The 27,582-nt window shown below is 41.0% G+C and overlaps 1 protein-coding gene across 7 annotated transcripts in view; it reads left to right on the top strand.

Moving 5' to 3' along the window:
- Positions 1 to 27,582, top strand: part of LOC111873681 (paired box protein Pax-2a) — a 407,427-nt gene that overhangs the window by 304,445 nt on the left and 75,400 nt on the right. For all 7 annotated transcript variants that reach the window (XM_023868602.2, XM_023868600.2, XM_033755164.1 and 4 more), the window contains one exon: positions 10,903 to 11,100. In XM_023868602.2, the coding sequence (XP_023724370.1) occupies positions 10,903 to 11,100 (198 nt within the window). The remainder of the gene's footprint in view (positions 1 to 10,902; positions 11,101 to 27,582) is intronic.

Below are 27,582 nucleotides of genomic sequence, written 5' to 3'. Positions count from 1 at the left end.
TGCGCAGTATTCCTTTTGCGGAGTGGGTGTTATGGGTGTTATTTTGTAGTTCGTGTAAGGATGTTGATGTTGTGTTATCAGCTTCGTTATATATATGCCCTTTTGCCTGTAGGATTTTCTCCTGATTGTGTAATAGTGTTGTTAATCGGTCTGGTCTAGAAAAACCGAGCTTAACGGCCGTGGGGATCCGTTGCGCTGACTACGCGACACCCTCTATCCGCTAAAGTTGGCACTAACTTCGCCGACAAGCGGCGGTCGCTCGGTCGGTATTGTTCGCTTGTGAACTAAAGGCCACGGATTTATTAATCGGTCTGTATATGTAATATAATTATTAACAGATTATAGCTTCTGTTCTGATCACAGAAACTAAACGTTCAACACTACTAAACAAAAGCCTACAATTCGATACGATCTTATGCTATTCTATGCCTTCACAACCTATTTCATCGCATCCAGATATCCACGTTTCTACAAGCGGAAAGTTTTCAATAAAGTACAATATGCATACATTCCCTCCAACCCCCACAATCTGAGTTACGTTCAGTACCAATGTACATCCATCTCTCTATGTATAAATTGCTGTTGCTTCCACTTAGCATAGAGAATACGCGAAACGTTTCGTTTCTCTTCAGTTTCTTAATCTCAGACATTCAGTAAAACTCATTGGACGAGGGATCAGCCCATCGCAAGGCACTGCCTACACACAAACTCAGAATAAAAGCAAACATCCTAACCTTGAGTGTGATTCGAACCCACGATCCCAGTGTTCGAGCGAGCGAAGACAGTTCATGCCTTAGACCGCTCGGCCACTATGAACGGCAGTGTATAAGAATAATATATAAGAATTCAGTTCGTACCTCACAGGAAACAGATCCGAAGCCACGGTCCCGGTTTCCAAGCGAGCGAAGACAGTACATGCCTTAGACCGCTCGGCTACCGTGACCGGCAGTGTATAAGAATAATATATAAGAATTCAGTTCGTACCTCACAGGAAACAGATCTGAACCCACGGTCCCGGTTTCCAAGCGAGCGAAGACAGTTCATGCCTTAGACCGCTCGGCCACTGTGACAGGCCCACATTACATCAGGGAGACTTCATTCACACTCTGCTGGTTAGGTTACTGCATTTCACCTGCTCTTCCTTCCGAACGGTTAACGTATGTTAATACCAGTAAACCCAGCAGCAGATAATCCTACTCAAATGTTTTTTTTTTTTAGAGATGCAGTTCCACATAGAGACTGCTTGTCGTGACGTAGGAAATCCCATGGAAGCTGTATATCGCCTAACCAGCCATATTAATACTTTCGTCTAGAATATTCTGTCATTATTAGGTACTGAAATGTGGATTTTAGTATCGGCCATACTGAAAGATTTTAATCAGTTGACAGTTTGAAATTTACCAATTCGATAATCCAGTAGCTCCAATATTAAAATAAACTAGTCCTACTTCATGAAATTATCGCTAATTTGAACTGGCATAAAATCATTACTAAATCCCATAACGACATTCGCTGTCACGAGTATGAAATTTATTACCTTACTTGAACAAAATTTCCCTCCGAAGCCTTCATTGGAAATCTTTCCAGATTTGCCTGAAGTACCAGCTTTGTCGCAGAGCGATGACTGTAAAATTGTTAACTGATTTGTGGATTTATCGAGTGGATTTATAAATGAAACCCTTTTCTTTAATCTTTGGCTTTATTTTTCTTGGTTTGAAACGCTCTCTGAACTCATGCGTCTCAAATGCAGAATTGGCCGTGACGGCAAAATGTTTGAAAACATAAGCATCTTTGTTAGCATCGTGCGTTTTGTAATGGCTACTGTCACAATGAAATCCTTCAGTGAAACGAAACAGTATTCGTCATGTTTGATATGTGAAGTTACTTAAGAACAGGCGAAAGTGGGGCATTCTCTATTTGAGTACTTACGGCTGTCAGAATTTTACACACAGGAGAAAAACATATAGATAAACAATAATAATTGACCTTAATTACAACTTTATTGCAGAGTAATTTTTGTAAATAATCTGTTGATCCCCCTAATTTATTTCTATTACTTTTCTCTGATTCCAACTTAAGTAATGAATATAAATAAAAGGCAGGTAAAACATAAATAATATATTGTAACGTTTATGAGAGACTGCGGACGGGTTTTCGATTGGTAATTGGATTTATTGAACTCTTACAAATTGTAATTATAAGTAATTATAATGATATCGCTAATTCACACAATGTACTATTCACTACAGCAAGTATTAAGCTTTTTAGTCTGATGTGTCTTCACCAGTCGTTTTCTGGTAGCGGCTTCCAACACCATAATTTCTTCCGCTTCTGTGATCACGCCCTTACTGGCCGACGACCCGACCTGTCGGCTAAGACTAAGTGCGTGCTGTAGTAAATTGTAGTGTTTGAAGTACCGTTAGAATTACAGTTATTTGTAGTTACAATCTGTAAGCGTTCAATAAATCCAGTTACGCTTCCCGGCACCTCTTGCAGTGACTCATACACGTGAGAGTATATGCATACCAGTTTTCCTTTTGTTTTTATTTTCTTTCAATTGAATTAAATATTTGGCTTTCTGAACATATGCCTACATTTTTTTTTTTTTTTAGAAAAATGTAACCAGACAACGAACGTAGAACCCACGTTTCAGCTGACTCAGTTGTCCTTGTATCTGATCGTCCAATTTTCGCATGCATAAAACAGNGAAATATGCCATAACATTATAAAAATATAATTATATACTTTTCAATGTCCTTTTGTCTCCGTTTTCTTCTTATTGTTCTACAGTTCTCTTCGACTTTTACTTAGTTTCATATTTATAGCGTTTTCATATAGTACGGTGTTGTCACATGTATTAGTGATTATAGACGGGGTTTGGATTGGTGAATATATTTATTGGCCACTTATAGGTCGTAACTTCAACTAACTACAACACTGCTGTTGATTTCTACACTACACTAAGTCTTATCAACCTACTTTCACTAGTCTTTACTCGGCAACAGCTCTCAACAATGGCTATTCCTCTGCAACGTCTTCACTAGACGCTTCCGTTGCCCGCTGGTTAACACTCCACTGTAGCACCAATTGTCTTCAAGGCAACTCCTCGGCACGGACAACGCAGAAAGTGCAACCGCTATGATTGACTAGTCGCGTTTACTGATACGTTGCCTAGCAATTGATGCCCTACTATTGCGCGCGTATGCTTCCACTGGAATGTTTACCGAGTCGTTGCCTAGCAGTGGGTATCACGTCACATTATATTAAAACTTAAGTACTTAAAAATGATATATATTTTATTATTTTGTTATGTATATTTATTTTATAATCTATGTGGTTTCCCCCTGAAATATAATGGTTTAGGAAGGCAATAATGGGGATTTTGGTAAGGACAGTAAGTTAGTAAATTATTTATAGAAATCAAGAGAGTAAGTAATGAATTTTTATAATTTACAAAAAAAATTGTACTCAAGTCTGTTCTCGATATGCATATTTTTAGGATGCCGAGGTGTAAAGAACGCCTGTAGAAACCGTGTCCAGTCCGGTACAAATCACGCCTTTTCTTTCATGTTTGTCTCTCATAGACAGAAGTGACTGTTCTAATTCTTAACAGTAAATATGTTTCGACGGCGCAGCACTACACGAGCACAGAACAATGTTTGTTTATTTCTGCAGTTTCCTAATTACCGTGAGCACTTCCGTCTCTCTCTCTCTTGAGTGCGCACCTGTCTTGACGACCGCCCAGAACGCAAGGAATGTTCGCCTAGCAACTTTTTACTTTGATAACAAAAGCAGAAAGAGGCAAATATTTAAAAGCCTAGATCAGTTGTCTCTCTCCTGCGGGATCCAGCCGACAAGAGCACAATGCGGCCCATTCTTCTCCACCACAGTATTTATGCGTCAGTTGTAAGAGGTTTCAAATACAGGATAATGATGATGATGATGATGATGGAATTTAGTGCGGACTGTTCCAGATCTGAATTCGGTTCTCGCTTAGTGAAATTTTGTCTTCCTATTTCTTCATCAACGCTGGCATTCTGGTCGCTTGAATATAAAAGCTTACATGTGACGTTATAAGCTCATCTGGCCGCGCCATAGCTCAAGCGGTTAGTCGCTGGATTCCCACCGTGGTGTCCTGGGTACGATCCCGGGGTCTGATCAAGTGGGATTTGTGGTGGACAAAGTGACTCTGAGGCAGGTTTTCTCCGAGTACTTTGGTTTCCCCTGCCAATATTCATTCCACCAGTTGCTCCACAATCACCCTCACCTATCATCTGGGGCTGGTACAATAGGCCAGAATTGGCCGCAGTACAAGAGACTTAGTCCCACACCACTAACAATAAAAAAAATATAAGCCCATCACATGATCCCTCTGTGAAGGTACACCCTTTTTTCCGTAGGTGATAAAGAAATTTCTAATTAATTTCACTGTACATTTTACTACGCATTTAGCTGACTGCTGTGCCACTGTATTTTAATCTACATGCCAAAGAACAACTGAGTAAAAGCTATAAATCCCCCAATTCGTGATGTGTTCCATTCTGTCTCGGATGGGAAACGAGGATCCTGAGTTTTATATTTTTCCTCAGGCCTCCTACCGAACGCTGGGATAGTGCCTTGAAATAGGCCAAGGTCACTCCTTTCTCCATCCTTTCAAATAGACTATTTGATGAAGAAAGCAGTCTTCTTTGATTTGGCACCGTGTATATGTGGTGTTAACCGACGTTTCAGAGGAACGTATCTCCTACATCTTCAGGGTAGAAGGAAAAATATAAGAAATCCTTCTACCCTGAAAATTGAGGCTATACGTTCCGCCGAAACGTCGGTTAACACCACATATACAAGGTGCCAAATCCCATAAGACTGCTTTCTTCATAGTCACAGCCGTGAAAGCCTCAAATCTTACATAAACTATTTGATGCCATATCATTTCAACCACTGATACATTCGCTAAATAAATAATAAATAAAATAAAATTAAACGTGATGAGGCGAGTTATCAATTTATACTCTTTAATAATGTGTTTATGCATATAAATTTCTCTGTTGCACATTCGGGCATCTTTATAGTCTCCGTTTGTAATTTTTGGCAATTAAACAATATTTCATGTACGATTTGTAGGTAGGTATGTTTGCAGTCAGCGTCCATACAATGAAACTAATCCTTAGCTTCGATAGTTTCTTAACTACTGACGTCAGCCCTTAAGCTGCGTATAAATTACGCACCACTGGCGTTGTTTCCCGTGGCACAAAATACACACATCTTTTACTCTTTATCGTGTAGTTCTGTTGTTTTTCTAACCTCAGAATTTAAATCGCGCTCGAGTTGGTAACACTGGGAACAATACAAATATCCCATAGCTTCTAGTGTCCATACCAACTATTTAAAGGTTGGTAAGTTAATTCAAGAAAGGGACATTCTTACGAAAACATTGCCTCACTTTTCTAATAGAATAAGGAGAGTAGGATAGTAGCAGAAATTGTCCCTAATTTAATCCATATTGAGAGAAAATAGGAATGTCCCGTATTTTCCGTGAAGGATTGTGCCTGTTAGCCGTTAATTTCGGTTTTCTAGACCGGAACCTACACACATTTTTTTCTTCCTTGGCACTACAGCCCCAGTGGGCCTAGGCCTACCTCCATAAACTTCTCCGTTCACTTCGGTTTTTCTAGATCTTACACATTCGGTAGGACTCCTTGGGCGGGTGATCAGCTCGTCGCAAGGCCTCTACCTGTACACAAACACAGACAAACGCACACACACAAACTAAACATCCATGCACCTTTACCTTTACCTCGTGAAATTTTAATGACTTTAAGACTAGAATTATTATTAGACTGTTGTTAGCCTTTACGAACTTGAGATACTGAAATATTTCAATTTCCAGTAATTCCAGCTGACCTCTTCTTATACGTAGATCCTATGGGCCCTGGAGATGGTGTATAACAATCAGAATTACCGGATTTTTGGACTTTGTTCATTGTCCGATATTCTAAAGAGCATTATGTTTCGGTAACTGGATCTATATTCTTCCTAAGGCGAGGGGAACTCATCCAGTGATTGAGGTCAGCTTTTTCAAACGGACCCAACAGAGCAGGTGTCTTTCACCCTCTCATCTGAGGACGTAAACAGATCGAGTTTCCGAAACATCGTGTTCTTTATAATATTTTTGATAGACGAAGTCAAAAACCCTATAATCCTGAGGATCTTCTTGTGGTTACAAAGCACTCTCTCTCAGTGAGAGCCGCCAGCCTGTCTGTGTAGGTTAGACTGCACTGAAACGCGGGACCCACCAGTCTGTGTGTGTGTGTGTGACTGCTCGAAGAGACGATTAATGCTCCGTTTTTTAACGTTTCATTAACTTTAATTATGTTGCGGAAGTAGAAACACAGCAAGACACGGGGCTTGGGGTTGGGGAGACCCGAAACTTGGGAACAAACGTCTGCTAGTACAATCAGCTGTTGTCTTCAGCTTCACGTGACACAGGGCTATGCAATGACTTCGCTTAACATGTTCGGCGTTATTGTTACAATGAAGTAATTTACAGCCATCGTTAAAATAATGTTTAGGGTTAGTAATTGATTGAAGAATGCCGTCTTCTGAGATATGGCGCCTTGTAGATACTTTGTAAACCGATGTTTCAGAGGAACATATCGCCTCCATCTTCAGGATATAAAAATCCGCCAGCGAGGAACAAGCGTGAGCAGGTGACTGCATCCTCGCTCGCGGATGGAGGCGATACGTTCCTCCGAAACGTCGGTATACAAAGTATCTACAAGGCGCCACATCCCATAACGGCAAAAGTGAGCAACCGTTATTTACTCGTCGTTGCTAAGCAATGACGCTTGCGTTGTCACGCTTGCTTGAATTTGGGCACTTCCCACAACGGGGTTCTTCATAGTCACCGTCGTGAAAACCTCAAATCTTACATAGGACTAGTTTATTCAGTTGTCTTGTAAGTTATGTAACATTCGTCGTGGTGAAGGTAATGGAGTATATATATATATATATCGGTTGAGGCACTATGCCACAAGCCGAAAGGTTCCGGGTTCGTTTTTCTATGAAATCGTTGCATTTTTGAATTGACCTAATCCTTCCAGCCGCACTATGGCCCTGGGGTCGACTCAGCCTCTAACAGAAATGAGTACCAGGAATCTTCCTGGGGTGCAAAGGGCGGCCGGCGCGTAAGACTGACAACCTCAGCACCATCTGTGAGCCGATTGTCTAGAAAATGTGGGAACCTCAATATCTCACAATCTTATGAGTCTCCACGGCCTGTTACAGGGATAGCTTTACTTTTTGACTACTTAAGACTAACCCAATACCTATTTTCGTACATTGACAAGGCTCCCGGCTGTAAGTTTCATGAATCGTTGATCGAATCCCGGTGTGAGTCGACATTTTTCTCTTCGCCGCGAGATCCTGAAAAAGTAGTCACCGGTGCTTCCTATTCTGGAAGAAAATCGGCCGGAACGTGAAGCTAGATACTCGTCTCCATCAAATACCCAGGGTTATATAATATTTTTTTGTTTCTTGCCTTATCGTGGTGAGGGGGTCTGAGTATGCCAAGGACCTTGAGAGCTATACCAGCGGTAGCGTAGCTACTGGCAGGCCTCCCTTGCTGGACAGGTCAAAGGGTAGGCATCAGACGAAGAGAGACACCAAAAACTGATGCCGGAAGCAGCGTCATCAACAGCGACTTGAAGCACAGAGCAAATGATGCTCGAGATGGTTCAAGTTCGTACAGTAACAGGCGTGACCAGAGTGGTTTGAAAGAGGAACTGTTTTGGAAAAGACTGTGGACCTGTCGTCTGACAGATTACTGATGAATGAATGAAATGAACCTCCTTTATTGATAATCAGATACTACAATCTTTTAGTCAATTTGCTGTCTTGTTTACAATTAGTTAAGTATGTAGTACTGAAGCTGTAGACCATACAAGAACTGAAAGTTCACAGTCGGCTGTAGTGCCAATTCTTTGCTCTTTCTATCCTGTGAAAGTTATTGGTAGAGTGAATATTTGGAAATATTAGAAATGTCGGGTGTCTCAGTCGTGAACTCCCCCTCCCCGCCTCCCCCCGTGTCCACATGTGACGAGTTTCTTTTCTATGAATGTGGCCTCTGTTATCGCGCGGTAATTAGGCAGGTTCCTGCTGCTTTAGGATTGCCTTTGGTCTTGCCGCTTCATCGCCAGATGGAAGCACAGCCCCTTCTCCCTGGATGTACAGCTGGCCAAATAAGCAACCCTCAGATGCTTCTCGGCTTATTTCACGATGCTGTTACACTTGAATTAAGCTGGATATACAGGATGTCCCAGTAGAGAAGGTCAATATTCTGAGAGGTCATAGTATCGGCCATTCTAAGCAAAAATTATTATGTACATGTGCCCTATTCCTAACAGTTTCCGAGATAGTTATTTCACTATACAGTTCCAAAACTGTTTATAAGAAAGAGATATTACGTCCTGTTTCTAATTCCGGTATTTATTGTTTAAAGTGACAAAGTTGGTACAGTTTACCTAGTATAATACATTTTCGAAAATTCCACCGTCAACACCAATGCACTTCGCAACTCGTGTGAGGACATGGCGTGTTGCTAGTCTGTACAGTGTACAGTGTACTGTGCAGTGAAATAGCTCTGTCTCGGTGCAACTCGTGTGAGGACATGGCGTGTTGCTCGTCTGTACAGTGTACAGTGTACTGTGCAGTGAAATAGCTCTATCTCGGTGCAACTCGTGTGAGGACATGGCGTGTTGCTCGTCTGTACAGTGTACAGTGTACTGTACAGTGAAATAGCTCTATCTCGGTGCAACTGGTGTGAGGACATGGCGTGTTGCTCGTCTGGACAGTGTACAGTGAACTGTATAGTGAAATAGCTCTATCTCGGAAACCGTTCGGAAGGGGATTCATGCAATTATACACTTTCTTGCTTAGAATGACCGGTACTATGACCTCCCAGAATATTGACCTTTCCTTCTGGAAAACTCTGTATAGCTTCAATTTTTAATGAACATTTTTGTCAGAAACATCACTGAGACCTACTCTTAACAAGATGGACGAGAATATGGTAATCCCACATGAAATCAATTAGATGGTATGCTCCTTATTAGTCTAATGTTAAAATAGATTTGTTGTAAGATTTTAAATTCATACAAATTGAATATTAAAATTACAATTATGTGAGACATGTCGCCATGTAAATTGGTAGATACCCTCCAATGTTTCGAGAGGACTCACTGCGTTCATCTTCAGAATAGAAAAGTAGGCGATTTTAGATTCCTCCAGCGATAAATGTTAAGATTCCGGTCCTCTGATCTCAAGACTGAGGCATCTGTTTACTCCAAAATGTTCGTAGTAACTATCCACGGGTTTTTATATTTGATATTGTATTTATTGACCATTTTTTAGGGGTCATAACAACAAACAACTATAACACTGTTGCTATTTCCACACATTAAAGTTCACTAGAGCACACAGTCTAGTGTTCTTAGTCTGTTATTAGACGTTTCCTGATAACGGCTCCAATAATTGCTATCCCTTTACCTCAGACTCAAGTACTTTCTTCACAGACTCCCGTACAGAACTGACTACCCTCGTACGTTTTACCTTGCTTACAACATCCCGACACGGACCACATAGAAATCACAGCTCTTCTATTGTTGCGTTCGTGCGCTGCGGGAACTTGTTTACCGAGCTGTTGCCCAGAAACGGCCTAGCTTTTGTTACGTACACTTTCAGTGCTCACATGTTATAGGCCTTTCGCTGTTGGCAAGCGAAGGAACTGAACTGAATTATTATTATTATTATTATTATTATTATTATTATTATGTTCTGGAAATTGTTGGTCTCCGAGTTCCTGCTCAGTATATCAGAGACTTTGCATTGTTCAATATTTGCTCCTCATCTAAAAACTGTCCCTCTGTTAGATGTGCATCAACTGCTAATGTTGTTTGCAAGGACGTTGACGTACTCGGAGCCAGAAAAGTTCTCCCCAAACGTTTTTTTAAATATAGTGTAATTGTTATTATTATTATTTGCATGTGCAATAAACAACAATTAAACTGAATTATTATTATTACTATCCTCCCTGAAAATATATACTTTTCATTTCTCAATTAAATATTTATATGTTTCGTTTCTCAGTTCTCATTAACACTTAGATTTATGTTAATGGAATTATTATTATTGCTGTTATTATAATTTGTTTACTGCATTATTGTGTTTTCCTCCAGTGCTTGCCTGTGATATGTCATTGACTTTAAGTTGTGTTTGTCCATAATATAATTACTTGTATCTACCCTGTGCTCTGTCTGTAATTGTCCTTGCGGTTGTTTTTTTCATTGGCGCTCAGCCCCAGTTGGCCTAGGCCTACCTCCATGAAATTCTCCGTTCATTTCGGTTTTACTAGGTCTTAGACATACTTTAGGACTCCTTGGGCGGGTGATCAGCTCATCGCAAGGCCTCTACCTGTACACAAACACAGAAAAACGCACACACACAAAATAAACATTCATGCCCTGAGTGGGATCCGAACCCACCATCCCGGTTTCCAAGCGAGCGATGACAGTACATGCCTTAGACCGCTCGGCTACCGTGACCGGCAGTGTATAAGAATAATATATAAGAATTCAGTTTGTACCTCACAGGAAACAGATCCAAACCCACGATCCCGGTTTCCGAGCGAGCGAAGACAGTTCATGCCTTAGACCGCTCGGCTACCGTGACCGGCCTTGCGGCCGTTGACTCGGCACATAAATAATAAAGAATTGAATTAAATTGAATTATTGCTCTAATTGACCACTGGCTGTTGAGCTCAGCACTGAATTGAGTTATTATTGTTTTGTTGAGTGGAATAACCAAATTTGACATAAAACATTTTTTTCTGATGTTTTTGAATTGCAGATATTACGAGACGGGGAGTTTCAAGGCGGGCGTCATCGGCGGAAGCAAACCTAAAGTAGCGACTCCTCTTGTAGTGGACGCTATTGCCAACTACAAGCGTGAGAACCCCACCATGTTCGCATGGGAGATCCGGGATCGACTGCTGGCTGAAGGAATTTGTTCGCAAGACAACGTCCCTAGCGTCTCGTCAATAAACCGGTGAGTTTCCTAACGGTAAAGCTATCCCTGTAACAGACGTCGAGGGTCCCATATTTTCTAGACCATCGGTTGACAGATGGCGGTAAGGTTGTCAGCCTTACGCACCGGCCACCCTTTACGCAACAGGAAGATTCCTAGTACTCATTTCTGTTAGAGGCTGAGTTGAAACCAGGGCCATAGTGCGGCTGGAAGGATTAGGTCAATTGAGAAATTAAATTACCTGATTTGGAATCAAACCCTCGATCAACTACGCTACCTAGTGCCCTAGTTGTCTAAGAGAAGTCTGAAGTATATAAAGAGGGCGTAACTAAATTATTAATATGTACTCAAGTATTGATCAGAAAATATTTTTATCGCTAGTAGGGTGGGACTAAGTCCCTTGTACTGCGGCCATTTCTGGCCTAATGTACCAGCACCAAATGATAGGTGAGGGTGATTGTGGAGCAATTGGTGGAATGAAGATTGGCAGGGGAAACCGGAGTTCTCGGAGATAACCTGCTCTACTTTGTCCACCACAAATCCCACTTGACCAGATCCAAGGTCGAACCTGGGCCGCGGCGGTGGGAGGCCCGCGACTAACCGCTTGAGCTCTGGCGCGGCTTTTCTGAAAGTAACAGGACTGTTCCTAGAGACCCTCGCCTTTATTACTTTGCTGCAAGTCATGGCTTATGACATGAGACGAGGCAAAGTAACAGGGGATGTAAGTTACAGCACAATGAGATGGTCGCAAAATAACAGGACCCTGTCTTGCGTTCTGTACTGAGAGTACCATGTAAATATTGCTTTCATTCCTGTCATACATTGTCATCATGAATGATCGAATGAATATCCTGAAAGTCACGGGTTCTAATATCAAACCGGATATCTGATATCCTTACTGATGCTTTTATGTTATGTTTTTACCGATCCCTCCAGGAAACTGATGGTACATTAATTACTTTTTCTTTAAATAGTGTCATATTTCCTAATTTGTTATTCGAATCATCATAACATAATTATCTATACACCCTACGCAGGTAAAAAGACACTAATCAGTGATTGATTATAATCATTATATATTCGTTTTCAAGTAAATTACTTCTAACCTAGTTCCGTCTCTCAGTGCTTGATACCAAGTCGTATAATCATACCAACAACAATAAATGATGTATTTTTATATTTAGTGTTTTAAAAATGAACCAGAATACGGCAACCTTCACATTTCTTTCAGAATCTGAATTTTAATTCTTTCAGCCAGTCTCCACGTACCCTATTTCAAGAACTTCTATTAATAAAAACAAGCCCCTCTGTTCTGAAGTAGTGTGTGAATATGGAGATACACCTCCACGCGTTCTGACTGAGGTGATTGGTCAGCTTTACCCTTCGGCGTCTTCACCTCTGTTGGAAATATAACCGGCATTCTATAGATAGAAGGTTGCATGGGTTGCAGGGCCGGTGTAAACACTGAAATGGGACGTAAATCAAACCTTGATTCCCGGGTCGGTCATCTTCCAACCTATCCTGGCTTCTGTTGCTGGTAATCCCAGACACATATTATAAACAGAGAAGTAATCAGAGTGCCTGAGGGAGAACTCCCTTCCGTAACATGAAAAATGTCAATGCCGAAGCAACACATCTAAAATTTTAATTAGTGTCTGCCCTACGAGCTGGATGTATTTTCATTTCTTTGTTGAAGCCTGGTACATCTACAACCCCCAAGACACCAGTCCATTAAGCTACATCAGCGGGTAAATCTGCAGGAGAATTGGAAGTGATTAAGTTTATTAAAAGCGACTTCAGCAGAAAAGGGCGCGATCACAGATGTTACATGTGACCGAGGTGTCAGGAGGGGGTGCTTTCAACTGAACATACAAGGGGTAGTTCTGTCCCCAAGAGAACATTTGTACAGAAAGTACTGTACCCTGGGGAAAGCCACATTTCGAAAGGGCATACAAACTATTCTTGTACTTTGATTACAAATATGTTAACTTGATGGGAGTTTGTTGTTCTGAAAAATAATAAAAATAACATTGTTACAGACCTTGTAGCAGTGCTGTATGTGGCACTCAGGGATCTCCCCATTTCGGATCGTGAATTTACAGTAATTTATCTCAGGACATGATTTACTTCTCGTTAGATTATAAAATTATTTTTCAAAACACAACGTTTCGGAGACTGGATCTGTCTTCGTCTTCGGGTGAAACCTACTCATAGGGCCCAGTTCGATAGAGCTACTCCTTATCTCCTGAGGTAGGCGTCAGGCGCTTATGGCTGACAAACTTACCCCTAACTGTTAGCCGACTGTCAATAAAAATGTGAGAATCTAGACGTCTCACAACCCTATGTCCCTCCGCGGTCTGCTACTAGGATAACTATTGAGTTAAGGTAACAATTTTCACTGTTGACACCAAATGCCAAATTTACTCGAAATCATTCCAATAATTTTTAAAAATGGAACGTATTGCAATTCGGACACGCATTGACCTCCACATTACACGTTCTTCTGATGCACTGTAGCGGGCAAAACGACAATTCACTGAACCCTGAAACATGTGGTAGCAGAGATGGGTAGGAAATCTGTAAGAACTCAACTCTCTCGGAGTGTTCTCGCCTTCAAGCAGCCACACACTCGCATCGGCGTTAGAGGCAGACAAGTAGACCGCCATTTTGTGGTTCTAGAAACCCAAACGAGCGAAACGGCGACGACCGAGTGAAATGTCGGCCGCGGTGGAGTGGTGGGGGGGAGGCGTCGCGTTGCTCGATTCTTCTTCTTACCCGCTTAAAAAGAAAATTCATCCCTCCTTCAACTTCACGTAAGCTATATACCTCATCATGGATCTACTACTACTACCACCCCTCTCAGAGTTCTCCCCAATATCACCCCTTAGTTCTGCTTTACTCTTCCCTGTGCTTTGCATCCCACCCTTTTCCTTCCTATTCCTCCCTTGCAGGGACCCATCCTCTCAGAATTGCACACCACTTTACTGAGTACACTCTCGTCCTGTGTCATCGGGGACCTGGCCAATTGTACACACACACTGCGGCCGTAAGGGCAGCGTCTACATCACTAGTTAACTCCGCCGTTGCTCCGTAACGTCTCGAGTTTTGTTTATTCACATCAAGTTTTCGTACAATCTTTGAAAGGTCTCCATGCAAAGTCCAATGTTTTCCAAGCTCATTGTATGATGTTTGTTACTGAAAATAAAGGTAAGGTTGAAGAATACCGTCTTGTAGGATGTGGCGCCGTGTAGATATTGTATAAACTGACGTTTCGGAGGAACGTATCGACTCTATCTTCAGGATATAAAAATCCGCGAACGAGGAACCAGTGTGAGCAGGTTGTTGCAGCCACACACAAGATATACGTTTTTTAACTGTATATGTTGTCTTTCATTTTATATATTAATAATATATTTAATCATTTATATGTAATATAATATGACATGATATTTAATAATTTTCATGTAATATTTATTTAAATTAGTTAACCCTACCTACTGTTTTTTTACTGAATATATTTTCTTTAATTTTATATATGTTGCTTGTTCCTAAAATACATATGTCCTTTCAATTCTTGTACGAACTCTGGTAGCTAAATCAGTAAAATTTAAGACCGAATTTTTAAGTAATATTTATATTAACTTCGGCTCTGAAATTTTAATGAGTGTTATTCCCCTGCAGAGACAAAACCAATTTTTGCATATCTTATATATGCAGCAAGTAAAATTAGTTTCTATGATAAAAAATAAAGATATCCCTGTAACATTGATGTTCCTCCGAAACGTCAGTTGACTTTCAACCAACCATACGACGTCATATCCCAGAAGACAAATTCTTCATAACTACCACTGTGATAACCTCAAATCCTACATTCATTGCATACTAATTTTGCGCCAGTTTTAAAAAATACTCGTAAATAACAATAAATATCGTAAAATAAAAATATATTTGTTAAAATTGAGGTCACTTCTGGCGACTTTTTTTTTCTAATTCGCTTAGTGGGGCGTGGAGTCCAACTCGGTCCACTCGGCACATCGGCCACTGATTGGCCTATTGTATCTGCCCCGGTTGATTATTATGAAGGATCATTTGGTGTAATGAAAATTGGCAGGGGAAACCGAAGTACTCGGAGGAAACCTGCCCCAGCGCCACTTTGTCCACCACAAATCCCACTTGACCAGACCCGGGCTCGAACCCGGGCCGCCGCAGTGGGAAGCCAGCTACTAACCGTTTGGCCTGGCCTCTGGCGAAGTTCCTGGCATGCGCTTTCACTACATCTACTTCGCCTGTCTTGTTTTCATTACAAATTCCTGCTACCCAAGTGTCAGTCCATGTAGGAAACCGTGCATGACATCTGTGACAGTTGGGTTGCATCATGCTAGGCTGAAGAGGTGTGCGTTATAATAATGTCAGCATCTGAAGCTACTAGTATCAGAGAATGTCCCTTCTGCAGGCAACATGCTATGACTCTGTAGGAGCCACAGATACACATTAACGAGGCCTTTCTTACATGACCTGAAGGTACAAAAGGTAAAGTTGTCCCTGTGCTTAATTAATCTAGCATTGCGCCATGGAGGTGTAAGAGGGAGTGGAGATATTGTTCCATCATTCCTGACGGAGGCGAATGGTCAGCTACCCCCAGGGATATAGCCCCACGTATCCATTGCATAGGAGGCTGGTAGGGCCCTAGAACTCGTCAGGACGCTGTGGAATGAGAAAAATTTTAACCCTGCCGGGAATCTAACTCTGGCCTTCCAGCCCGTAAAGCGTGAGTATACTGACTAAGCTATTTCGACTCTCTATCTATCTATCTATCTATCTATCTGCCTGTCTGCCTATCTATCTATCTGAGCATAGGGAATCTGTGATCCGCCTCTTTTTACTTGAGTTTCTTAATCTTAGACAGTCAGTAGGGCTCCTTGGACGGGGGATCAGCCCGTCGCAAGGCTGCCACCTACACACAGAACAACACAAACACAGAATAAATGCACACAGATATTCATGTCTCGAGTGGAATTCGAACCCACGATCCCAGTGTTCGAGCGGGCAAAGAACGTTCATGCCTTAGACCGCGCGGGCACTGTGACCGGCACCGAATGTCTGAATGAATTTATATAGAGGGACTTCCCCATTTTTTGTTTCTCAGTAGATTTTGGGGTAATTAGATTAAGGGTAGTGAGATGGGCGGGATATGTAGCATTCCTAGGCAGATAATAATCACATAGGGAATGAGACCACCTCAGAAGTAGAGATTAGAGGATGAGATGACTAAACTAAATCTCAAAGAAACAAAAGAAGAGTTTTGTACGTAGGGTTAAACTGGCTCAGGTCCAGTGATGAGGTACTAAGAACATCGTAACAAATGTTTTGGGCGTCTGCATAAAGTGCGAAATTTCTTAATCAATTAAGCGAAGCCTAAATTTAATCATTCAGTCTTGTAAAGATAAATACATATAGTATATTGGTGGGAAAGCCAGAAGGAAAGAGACCACTGGGAAGACCAAGGCGTCTGTGGCTGTACAATATTAAAATGAATCTTAGAGAGATAGAATGGGATGGTATGGATTGGATTGATCTGGTTGAGGGTAGGGACACGTGGAGGGCTCTTGTGAACACGGTAATGAAACTTCGGGTTCCATAAAATGCCGGGAAATTCCTGAATAGCTGCAGATTTTGGTACAATAGGCCAGAAGTGGCCGCAGTACAAGAGACTTAGTCCCACCATACTATCATTAAAAAAAAAAAGCTGCATATTTGGCGGCTCCTCAAGAAGGGCTCAGCTCCATGAGTAAGTAAGTTAAGTCGTGTATAATCTGTTCCGATATTATTGTTGTTACTGGGATTGTGGCCCTAGAAGAAGAAGAAGAATTCGCGAGAGTATGAATTGTCGGCTTCCCCTGTTCCCTGTTGGTTGTCGCTCGCTGCAGCTTACCGGAAACCTCGCTTCCCTACTTGCGTCTTATTGATCCTCCACCTCACTCCAAAGCTCTCCAGACATCGCGGGAAAGGGGGGGGGGTTTGCGCCTTGGCTTGAAGAAGAAGTCAGTAGGGATTTTATGTAGGGTTATGTAGGCTTTCGAAGCTTCTGTAGTTACCAGCCCTATAAACTGGCCGATAATGCAGCTTCCTGCTATGAAATCTGCTTCTATCTGATATCTTGATTTTGTAGCTGCTACACATCCTGTCCCTGTATCTGCGTATTAGGGCCTCCTAAGAAGATAGTTTGTGTCTTCTGTATAGTCTTTCATAAACTTTCATTGTTGTTTCATTTCTATGATATTGTTACGTGTTAGATTGACTATATACGGGGTTTGGATTGGAGATTGGATTTATTGACCACTTCAGCACACGACTCGTGACTACAATTAATTATAGCTCGTTGCTAATCAGCACACTTTACAAATCACTACAGCACGCGCTAAGTCTTTTCGCTCTGCTTTGTCTACGTATGTCGTTTCCTGGTAAATGCTTCTAATAATACGGATTCTTCAACTACACCGATAAAGTCTTCTCTTCACAGACTCTCTTACAACTGACTAACATCTAAACTTGTCGCGGTTATAACATCTTGTCACGGACCTCGTAAAACAAATGTTCATTGTTGTACACCGTTTCCGCGAGAACGTGTTTGTTTGCGAAGGCGTTACTCAGTACAGGTTGCGTATACTTGCTTATTAAGAATCTGTTACTTAGCAGCTGATGTTGCTTTGAAGCCTTTACACAATAACGGCACTACACGCTACAATTTTAATTATTTACACTCTTTACCTATGAAAATGTAATATCTTAACCATAGGCCTATCAGTGTTACTGTCATGTGATCTATAGCAGGAGAGACACTAGCGCAATCTGTCAGAGGATTATTACTTTTCGTATACTGAAATATATTCGAGAAATAAGCAGTTTCACGTGTCATATTTTTGTAGAACTGAAAAAAAAAATGGTGTCCTGACGAAGTCGACGTCAGATTCCTGTATGTTGACTATAACAAGCGAGTCTTCAGAGCTATGGATGTATAATTTTCACTATAAATATATATGAGAGTCCGTAAATAAGTCACGAACAGAAGTAAAACAGCTGTAATAGACGTAATAGGTTTCTTATTAACATCAGTTGGTAGCAACACAGTCCAGCTTCTTGACAGTATAGGTAGCAGACGCGCATGCGCATGTTCAGGGGCTGGTTTCAGTGGTCAAAATGGCGACCGTGCTTGAGGAGTGTACTAACGAAGAGCAGCATTATATTGTGCGGTTTCTGTGAGCAAAAGGACTCAATGCAAAGAATATTCATAAGGAAATCTGTGGCAGGCGTATCGCTGATGACGACAAGGTTCAAACAGATGTGCGGAAGTGGCTGAGACAACAGTCAACAGACTTCTATGCTGTTAAAGTGATTGAAAATGTGCATTAATGTTGATGTCGAGAAATAAATGTTTCTTACCAGGTTCGAATATCACATGTTCTACATCTTATATTCATTTATGAACTATTTACTGATTTTCCTTCGTAATAACATTACGTTTTTCGTATGTTCCAAGAACAACCGTGTAATCCTTAGGAACTGTTTTCAGATTTTCCTTTGTTGTCCCATTTCATAACCTCCCTCTCTGTTTATAAGCCAACTGAAATACTAAAAGAGATTAGGCCGAGACTTTACGTTATCCTTTTTCTTTCGACCTGTACGAATAAGTTTCTTTCTCTCCTTCGTCCGCGAATGTAAGGAATAAAACAAAACCAGAGAAGCTGGAATAAAGGGGGTTGTTAGGGAGGACAGGGGGAGGGATCCGAGCTACGCCGCTGTTGAGAATGGTTCGCTCTCCTGATGACTATGGTCTCAGAATGTTGTTACGTCCTGCAGCTCTGCCATTGAGACTACTGGTTGCCTCCCAACTCCACGTACTGTACAGTGAAACCTGCTTACAATGAACCCGTTACTGAACTAAATATTTTTCCCACTTCAGAGGGGCTTCCGTGTAATAGAGACACTTTTAGATAACGAAATATTGCACAATTAACATCCAATATACATAATTTATGTTTCAGATCATGTCTTCATGTTTATGCTACACGTATTCCATACCAATGTTACCGATTAATGCACATCATCTTTAAATTTGCCGTTGTTCCTTTCTTCTGGAGTCCGTTAAATTAACCTATTTATTATTATTATTATTATTATTATTAGAGGGGGTGGGTTCCCCATGCATTTAGACCAGTTATTGGTCCAGTGTGCGTCCCCCTTTAATTTACACTGTCGCCATACCCTACCGGTACTGGTGCTTGCTATCGGCCCCGTTCAGTCAACGAGGTCGGCCCTTGGTACCTGAAATTGGAAACTACTTGGGCGGGAAATATGTTGCATAATTTTGCTCAGAGGTCTCCTAGAGACATGAAGATCTTTTACGTGCCGTAAATCTACGACACGGGACCCACGGCTTAAAGTCCCTCCCGGAGGACTTGTTCCCTGAATTTTTCCGCCCTTAAAAATTCCACGACCTCCGCCGGGCTTGAACCCGCGTACCTTGAGTCATGAGTTGGGAACGTTACCCCTAGACTACGGAGGCCGCTAAATTAACCTATACTTGATTTATCAACTGAGGGACTAATTTCTTTCCCATCTGTATCAAGAAGCAGGAGAACTCCTTTATTACAGCCAGACCCAAATGGAGTGGAGGTTTAATGGTCAATTGGCCCAATCCCTTGGCGTAGAGTTCTCCAGATACACTCTTATTTCCTTTAAAAAAATTATAACAAATAATCAAGAATATGGAAATTATATTTAATTGAATTGTTGACTTACTGTTCTTGACCTTTCTTCTATATTATTATTATTTATTTATGTAAACTGCAAATTTTTTTTGCCCTGTGGCAGTGGTACTACAATAAGACACAACACACAAATGACACACAACACACAAAATAACACACCACACAAAACGACACAAACAACAAAGGACACACTAGCACAAAGTGAATACAATGAAAATACACTTACAACTATAATAAATACAATTACAACTACAATTAAATAAATTAATATTAAAAGAATAAGTATACAATGTTTAAATAATTTCAAATCTATTTTAAAGAATTATATAAAATATGATTTTTTTAAAATATTTTATATATATATCGGCACATTTACTCGTATATACATTTCTTCATCTCAGCTCTCTCTCTCTCTCTGGCACTGATTATAGCAACTAGTCTACGAGCTAGACGACCGGAGAATCTGGGGTTGATTTTCTGTAGAGGCAGAAAATTTTCTCAACTACGCCGAAATGGCTTTGATACTCTCTAAACGTCGTACCGAACAAGTATCGGGCTATTTTCCCTGCTGATAGTTAGACCAGGACGTGAAATTTACAATTTACTTCTACTGCAAACGTTAAAAATGCGCAGTGCTGTACCTCCACTCCGCGATAGGTCTCTCTGTATTGCAAGGCGTTTAATTAGAGACAGAAACATTTCAGATAATTCCACGGAAAGCAGTACAGAACGAATTGAAGGAACAGAAAAGCAGAGAAAGCTGATGTATGTTATTTTCTGATACATTCTTTTTCTTTATGCCCGCATTAACCCGTTCCCTTACTGTTTCAGCCATTACCACAAGATCTGTTTACAATTAAAGCAAAGCGTGACCGTCCATTCATTAAACGAGCACACAGCCTTCTTAGAACCTGTGATTTTTCTCAGACGTACACAAAGACACTTTCTTAAAAACTTAACAGAATCGCTGTATAACATAAAACTGTATCTTTCATCTCTGGTCAGTTTGAGAGAAGACAACAGTAAGACACCCCGTAAAGTAATATTACAGAAGATTACTCACTGATCATATTAGATCTTCCTCAGTCGCTACCTGTAGTAACTGTAACGCCGTTATCATAGGAAGCTTTTGAGAACAGTAGTTAATCATTCAGTCTTCATGGTTGATTTATTGATTGATTAACTGCCTGATTCATTATTGAACGATATTGTTACGTGTATGAGTGACAAGAGACGGGGTTTGGATTGGTGACTCGATTTATTGACCACTTAGATATTCAAGACTCTTGAGTACATTTTACAAATCACTGACACACACAGACTAGTATCCTAAGCCTATTACAGTTTCCACTAACAGTTTCCTGGCAACGGATTTTAACAAAATAATTATTGTAAGACTCTCACTGAGTTACACACATATAAAATCTTCACTGCATAGCTGGACTTTCAACTAACTCGCGGCCTCTGTAAACCAAACTCTTCACCGCCTGACTATCAGCTAAGCTCTAAACCTCGTCTCGCTTTATAACACCTTAGCACGGACCACACAGAACACACCATCTGTTGCTGTATTATTATTTTGTTCATATCTGCTGGTACAGGAACGTGTTTTCCGAACCGTTGCTTAGAAACGGCTCTGATATATCTACCTATCTCGCGGTCGCTGCATAGCAACGACTCTATACACTAAAATATTTAAATATTATTTAAATGAGTTTAGAGTCTCAGGCTTTAAAAGATGAAATTCACATAATCGTATCTGAAAATTTGACTGGCTCTCCGCTAATTAGAAAAAGTAAACTAAAACAAAAGTGAGATATATTGCCAAAATTTTGTGATATTTACAAATTATTTGTAATATCGGACGCTTTCAGAAGAACTCTATTTGAGTTACACGAGCATGTAGACTGGGATCTGTAATTTGCCTTCATCGCAGTTAAATGTGACCTGCTTGTTCCAAATTTAATACAATTGCGTCAAGTAGTTCCGCAGGATAAACGTGCTGACAGACGCGGTCTCCCCTGTATGATTTACCATTTGCACCTCCTGCGTAAGAGCATTTATTTATTCTCATTTTGTCGTCACAACAAACAAACTCTTCAGGTTCGAGTACTTTGCTTTCTGCTCGACTTGCTGCAGACTTTTATACTGGCAGAGATGGGCAATCATTTATAATATTCTGAAGGGGTCAACAGAGATATCAACACTTGGCCGGCACTCCACTTCACTTACTGGTGCCCATTCCAACCCTCGGCCCTGTTACTTCCACTACGTTGAACAGGAAAGCCCTCCACCCCCTCCCCCAATTGCATATTTATCTCGTTAAGGGTGCAGCGACAGATGTCACCTTATGTCAGGGTTCGTTTATACTCAGTTTCCACTGGGAATAAAACTCGAAACGCTTGAAAGAAAACATAGATATTATCATTGAATTTTGAATCGGATATGACGTGCTTGGAAGATAGTCTCGACCACAAAACTCTTGGTGGAAAGGCGGAATAGTGAGTGGTTACGTTATAGACCGATAGCTACCGTAATAGTATAGCGGATACGAGGACCTGGGTTCAGATCTAGAAATTAGGGAGCCATCATAGTCCAATCATTATAACGATTGTGCTCCGGGGCGGTCGAGGGAGGAAAATTTGTATACTTTTTGAACACATGACCACTTTTTTTTTCCTCTTGGTACTACAGCCCCAGTGGGCCTAGGCCTACCTCCATGAACTTCTCCGTTCACTTCGGTTTTTCTAGATCTTACACGTTCGGTAGGAATCCTTGGGCGGGTGATCAGCTCGTCGCAAGGCCTCTACCTGTACACAAACACAGAAAAACGCATACACACAAAATAAACATCCATGCCCTGAGTGGGATTCGAACCACATGACCACTTAGGGCTAGCAATGGTGCAAGTTGTTCTCTCTGTTAATGATAACTTAACAGTCAGTACTTTCTGGACAGATCACAGTTAATTGTGTAATGGTCAGGAGATAAATAAAAAATATATATACTATATTACGCAAATAGAACCTCGGTCTTTCAGTTTTTGGTTGCTGATTCAGCTATGTTGCCATTGTTTATAATTTGTTTCTTAATGAGACAAAGGACGGTTGTTACCCTTGCTTCCTCGCTCATACTATCGTCGTGAGGATATTTAATGTTAGTTGTTGGTACGTCATCGTTAAATTTTCTTCGGAACATATATTTGTTTAGTCTATAACTAAAGTTATCCCTGTACCAGGCCGTGGAGGCCCATACGGTTGTGAGACGTGGAGACTCCCACATTTTCTAGACAATCGGCTCACAGATGACGGTAAGGTTGTCAGCCTTACGCGCCGGCCGTCCTTTACCCCGAGGAATATTCCTGGTACTCATTTCTGTTAGAGGGTGAGTCGATCCCAGGGCCATAGTGCTGCTGGAAGGATTAGGCCAATTGAAACGTCCAATGACCTCATCGGGAATCGAACCCATCAGTTTCCGGCTTGTAGCATAGTAGTTTGATGTATACGTACAACTTTGAACTAATGATTCTGTGGTAACTATACATACCAATTCTGTTATTAAGCCCAATAACTCGGCACTGTAATCTTGGAGTGTTTACATGTAATGTGTATATCTCGGGGTAAACATAGAAGGTTTTTCAGAACATTACGAACCGAATGGTGGAGATAGTGATTGCAGACAAGTGTGTGTTCTTGGATGTTGAAATATAATCTTTAAATGTTATTTATATAAGCTTTAAACTTAGGGCTTAAGAGATACTAGTATTCCTGTCTTTTGGTAAGATAGCATCCAGGAACACATATTTGAAATTGTTCAATATATTGCTACAGAGACAGGCTACAGGTTGGACGCCCGGGGTTCAATTCCCGGAAGAGACAAGAGATTTATCTCTACGTCACAGCATCCAGACCGGCTCTGTGATTATCCCAGTTTCGTGTCTAATATGTACCGGGGCTCTTTTAATAGGGGTAAAGCAGCCGCGGCGTGAAGTTGACCACTCTGTTCCATCTAGTGCCGAGGTTAAGAATGCGTGGAGCTATACCTGTATTCTCCCATACTCCTTCATGGCTTATTCCTTAATTATTTAAGCAAATGTATAATTTTAATCTTACAATATATTACTTAGATTGGTTCTGAAATGGGGTTGAATTACACGGACACAGGGTGACAAAAAATAAAAAGAGACGGAAATAAAAATTGTTAAAATAGACAAGAAGAGAAACAAACGAACATTTGAAAGAACTCCACATCTATAATACTGACGAAGAGATTGTCACGTGTACGGGATTTAGCGTGACTAATAATAGTGGGTTCTGGATTTGATGATTGTGTTTATTGGCATTTATTTACAATTACAGTTGATTATGGGAGCTCACACATTGAATTCTTCCTGAATCTCTTACGGATGAATTACAACTCCTGTCTGACGAATCCTCTGACGTGGAATGCACGAATCAACTCTTTTTTATAACTATCATGAGTCTCAAACAGTTAAAGAGTTCCTCTGTTTTCCTCTGTTTTATCCGTTGCCATGAAACGTGTGTCAATCTCATGGCAACGCTTCGATTTATACAAGCGTATTCATCGCTACGAAACGCGCTTTTAGAGAGCCGTTGTCTAGCAGCGAACTATTCCGTCACTATATGAAGAAGTGGGAAGACCATGCATTTATATGTGGATTAAAATAATGTTTCAGAATTATCATAGGCGAAGAATTTAACAAAGGAGACGCTAGGAAAATAAAATAATTTTGATTGAGGTACGAATATTATATTGCCTAACCCGTAAGGAAATTATATGTGATTTATCTGTTGTTTCATTCGTTTAAAAAGGAAGGTCTGTCGCTGTATGTGAAGCTAGTCACTGGGCCGGAGCCTGACTCTAGACTTACGTGGCTGAGACCGCTTTAGAGATTAATACATAGCAAGCGTGATGCGTAACCGGAAGTGGACTGATCCAAACAAGATTACAACCTCGGTCTGTAGCGAGGAGCCTTATAAAGGCAGTAGAATCCAATCCCCCTTATCTGCAGAAAGCCCGCTCCAACATGTGATGTCACAACATATTACCCCACTAGCGATAAGAGGTAGGAAATCCTATCGAAATTAATTAATGGAAACAACAAGGCTTTCCCCAGGGGTACCAACTTTAGCTACTGTAGATCCATTGATTGCCTAAATGAAAGTGGACAGACCCACCCCGCCGCTTGGTTATGTATGAGAAGGTACCGGCAATAGGACTGTCTTGTATAACGGGGCTACTCAACTTAACAATTGACGGTTATGTAACTGCAGTACCCAACAGAATATTGGTCGAGTATACTGTGCTTATCAACCCCCCCCCCCCAAATTACTGGCACATACTTTCCTCCTAATATCTCCCAAGAAAATTTCCGATATTTGTATTCTTGCTCATTTCAGTTCTATTAGTACGAGGAAGAGTCAGCTGTAATGGACGTAATGGGTTTCATATGTGTATCACTAGGTGGCAGCACAGTCAAGCTTCATGATAGTCTACGTATCAGACGCGCATGTCCATGTTCAGAGGCTGGTTTCAGTAGTCAAAATGGTGAACTTGCTTGAGGAGTATATTACCGAAGAGCAGCGTTCTGTTGCGCGGTTTTTGAGGGGAAAAAATGGCTCAATGCAAAGGTTATTCATAAAGAAATGTTGTCTGTTTAGTGTGGAAAACGTTTGTCACGTAAAGAGATTCACAACTTGTTAAGAAATTTTCTCAAGGACGTTCGAAAGTCGAAGATGATGCCTGACCAGGTGCGGTAGTGGCTGAGACAATTGTCAAAAGACTTCTATAGTTTCGACGCACTGGTAAAGCAGTGGGACAAGTATATCGATGTTTGTGGATGATATTTCGAGTTATAAATGTCTTTTGCAGGTTCGAATATCACATGTTTTACGCTTCATATCCATTACTGCCTCTCACATGCACTTCTGGTAGATACTATCACTGGAAACGTCGTTACCTTCTGCAGCTGCAAAACTTTGAGAACGCACTCAAAAGTTACGAGGACTCCAAGAAAGTTTCAGTGTGCAATGAGTGTGATATTTAAGAACTCTTCCTGAACACACCTTAGGCATCGTTCAGAAGTCAGACACGCCTTACAAGCAGCAAGGAGGAATAAAATAAAAGTTGAACCTTCCGAATTACATGACTGTTGAAGTGAATTCCTGTATCACATTACATGGCATAATTTTTTTCGGTATTTTAGTCGGAAAACTTGAAGAGAGAAAGTCACACATATCTGGATATATATATACTCTACGGTTTACCCTCGCCAACTACAAAATTATTGCCCTCTCAATCATTTTTAATGCCCCAAGTATTAAATTGGTCTTGAATGAATAGAAAATGGTGATACTGACTGGATTAAACTGGCTCAAGATTATGTCCAGTGGTCAGCAATTTTGAACAATATACGGAGTCCATGAGAGGGGGATTATCCGAGGGACTGTTACCTTGCGAAGACTTATTCAGCTGGTTAACGATAGACTTTTCTAGAATGTTTAATTGGGTTTCTATCCCTATATGAAGATAGCATCGGGGAGATATATACGAAATAGGAACAGTAGTTGAGGTTATGTCCCAGTGGAGAAGGAAACAGACCTGAGAAGGAACTAGAAAACATTTTGGGCCCCTGAATATAGAATTGAAAGAGGCTTACTGATCCTTATACTAGAGAGATTAGTTAGTTATTTAGAGAGGGTGGGTTTTCCCATGCACCGCGACCAGTTTGATCTATTGTGCTTCCCTTTATGATATTCTACCAGTCTCTTTAACCTACCGATAAATGGTGCGTACCATCAGTCCCGCCGAGCAAGAGAGTTCGGTCACTTGCTTAGCGGTGTCTATAATGCTTCCCCCATCTATCAGAGGCCTTAGAGACTATTGTTGGGCGGGAAACGTCCTGGAATTTGGCTCAGTGATCCCCTTTGGGGATATGAGGTTCTTTTACGTGCCGTAAAGTTACGACACGGGACACACAGCTTAAAGTCCCTCCCGGAGGACTTGTTCCCTGAATTTTTCCGCCCTTAAAAATTCGACGACCTCCGCCGGGTATTTGAACCCGCGTACCACGAGTCATGAGGTGGGAACGTTACCTCTAGACTACGGAGACCGCTTAATAGAGAGACTAACTAACCAGCTGATTTCACGGAATAGAGTCTACCTTGAGAATTTGGTTCTTCAGTGTTCAAGAAATTTTATGTGCCACATGACACACGATGGTTCACTGCTATGTTCATAAAAGCTACAAAAAGAGCCATCGGATCCTATGCAGATACAAGTGAATCCATTTCACACGTTCACACCTATTGCTATGAAGTCTATCAAAGCTTTATCCTCACGCACGTAGTCAGGTCTCCAAGTCGGTCTCTTCCTCTCAGAATTTGCGATTAAACTTATTTGGACCTACTTTTCATCATTTCCCCTATGTGTTTTAATTGCCCAACACATCTCATCTCCCCTATATCATATAATAATAATAATAATAATGTGGTAGGCGTTCTGGCCGGTTGAAATATATAATTGGTTATAAGACAGAAATTTTTCTGCAACGTCTTAATTAAGCACTACGCCATGAAGGCGTATGGAAGAGTGGATGTATAGATCCACATTTTCTTTATCTCGGTACTACTTGGAGTTGAGGGGTCAGCTTCACCCCCAAGTCGCTTTTTTTTTTTCCTTGGCACTACAGCCCCAGTGGGCCTGGGCGTACCTC

The sequence above is a fragment of the Cryptotermes secundus genome, unplaced genomic scaffold, assembly GCF_002891405.2.
Source record: "Cryptotermes secundus unplaced genomic scaffold, Csec_1.0 scaffold1651, whole genome shotgun sequence".
Lineage (NCBI taxonomy): Eukaryota > Metazoa > Arthropoda > Insecta > Blattodea > Kalotermitidae > Cryptotermes > Cryptotermes secundus.
The sequence above is the reverse complement of the archived record's forward strand: the minus strand, read 5'-3'. Positions and strand labels throughout refer to the sequence as shown.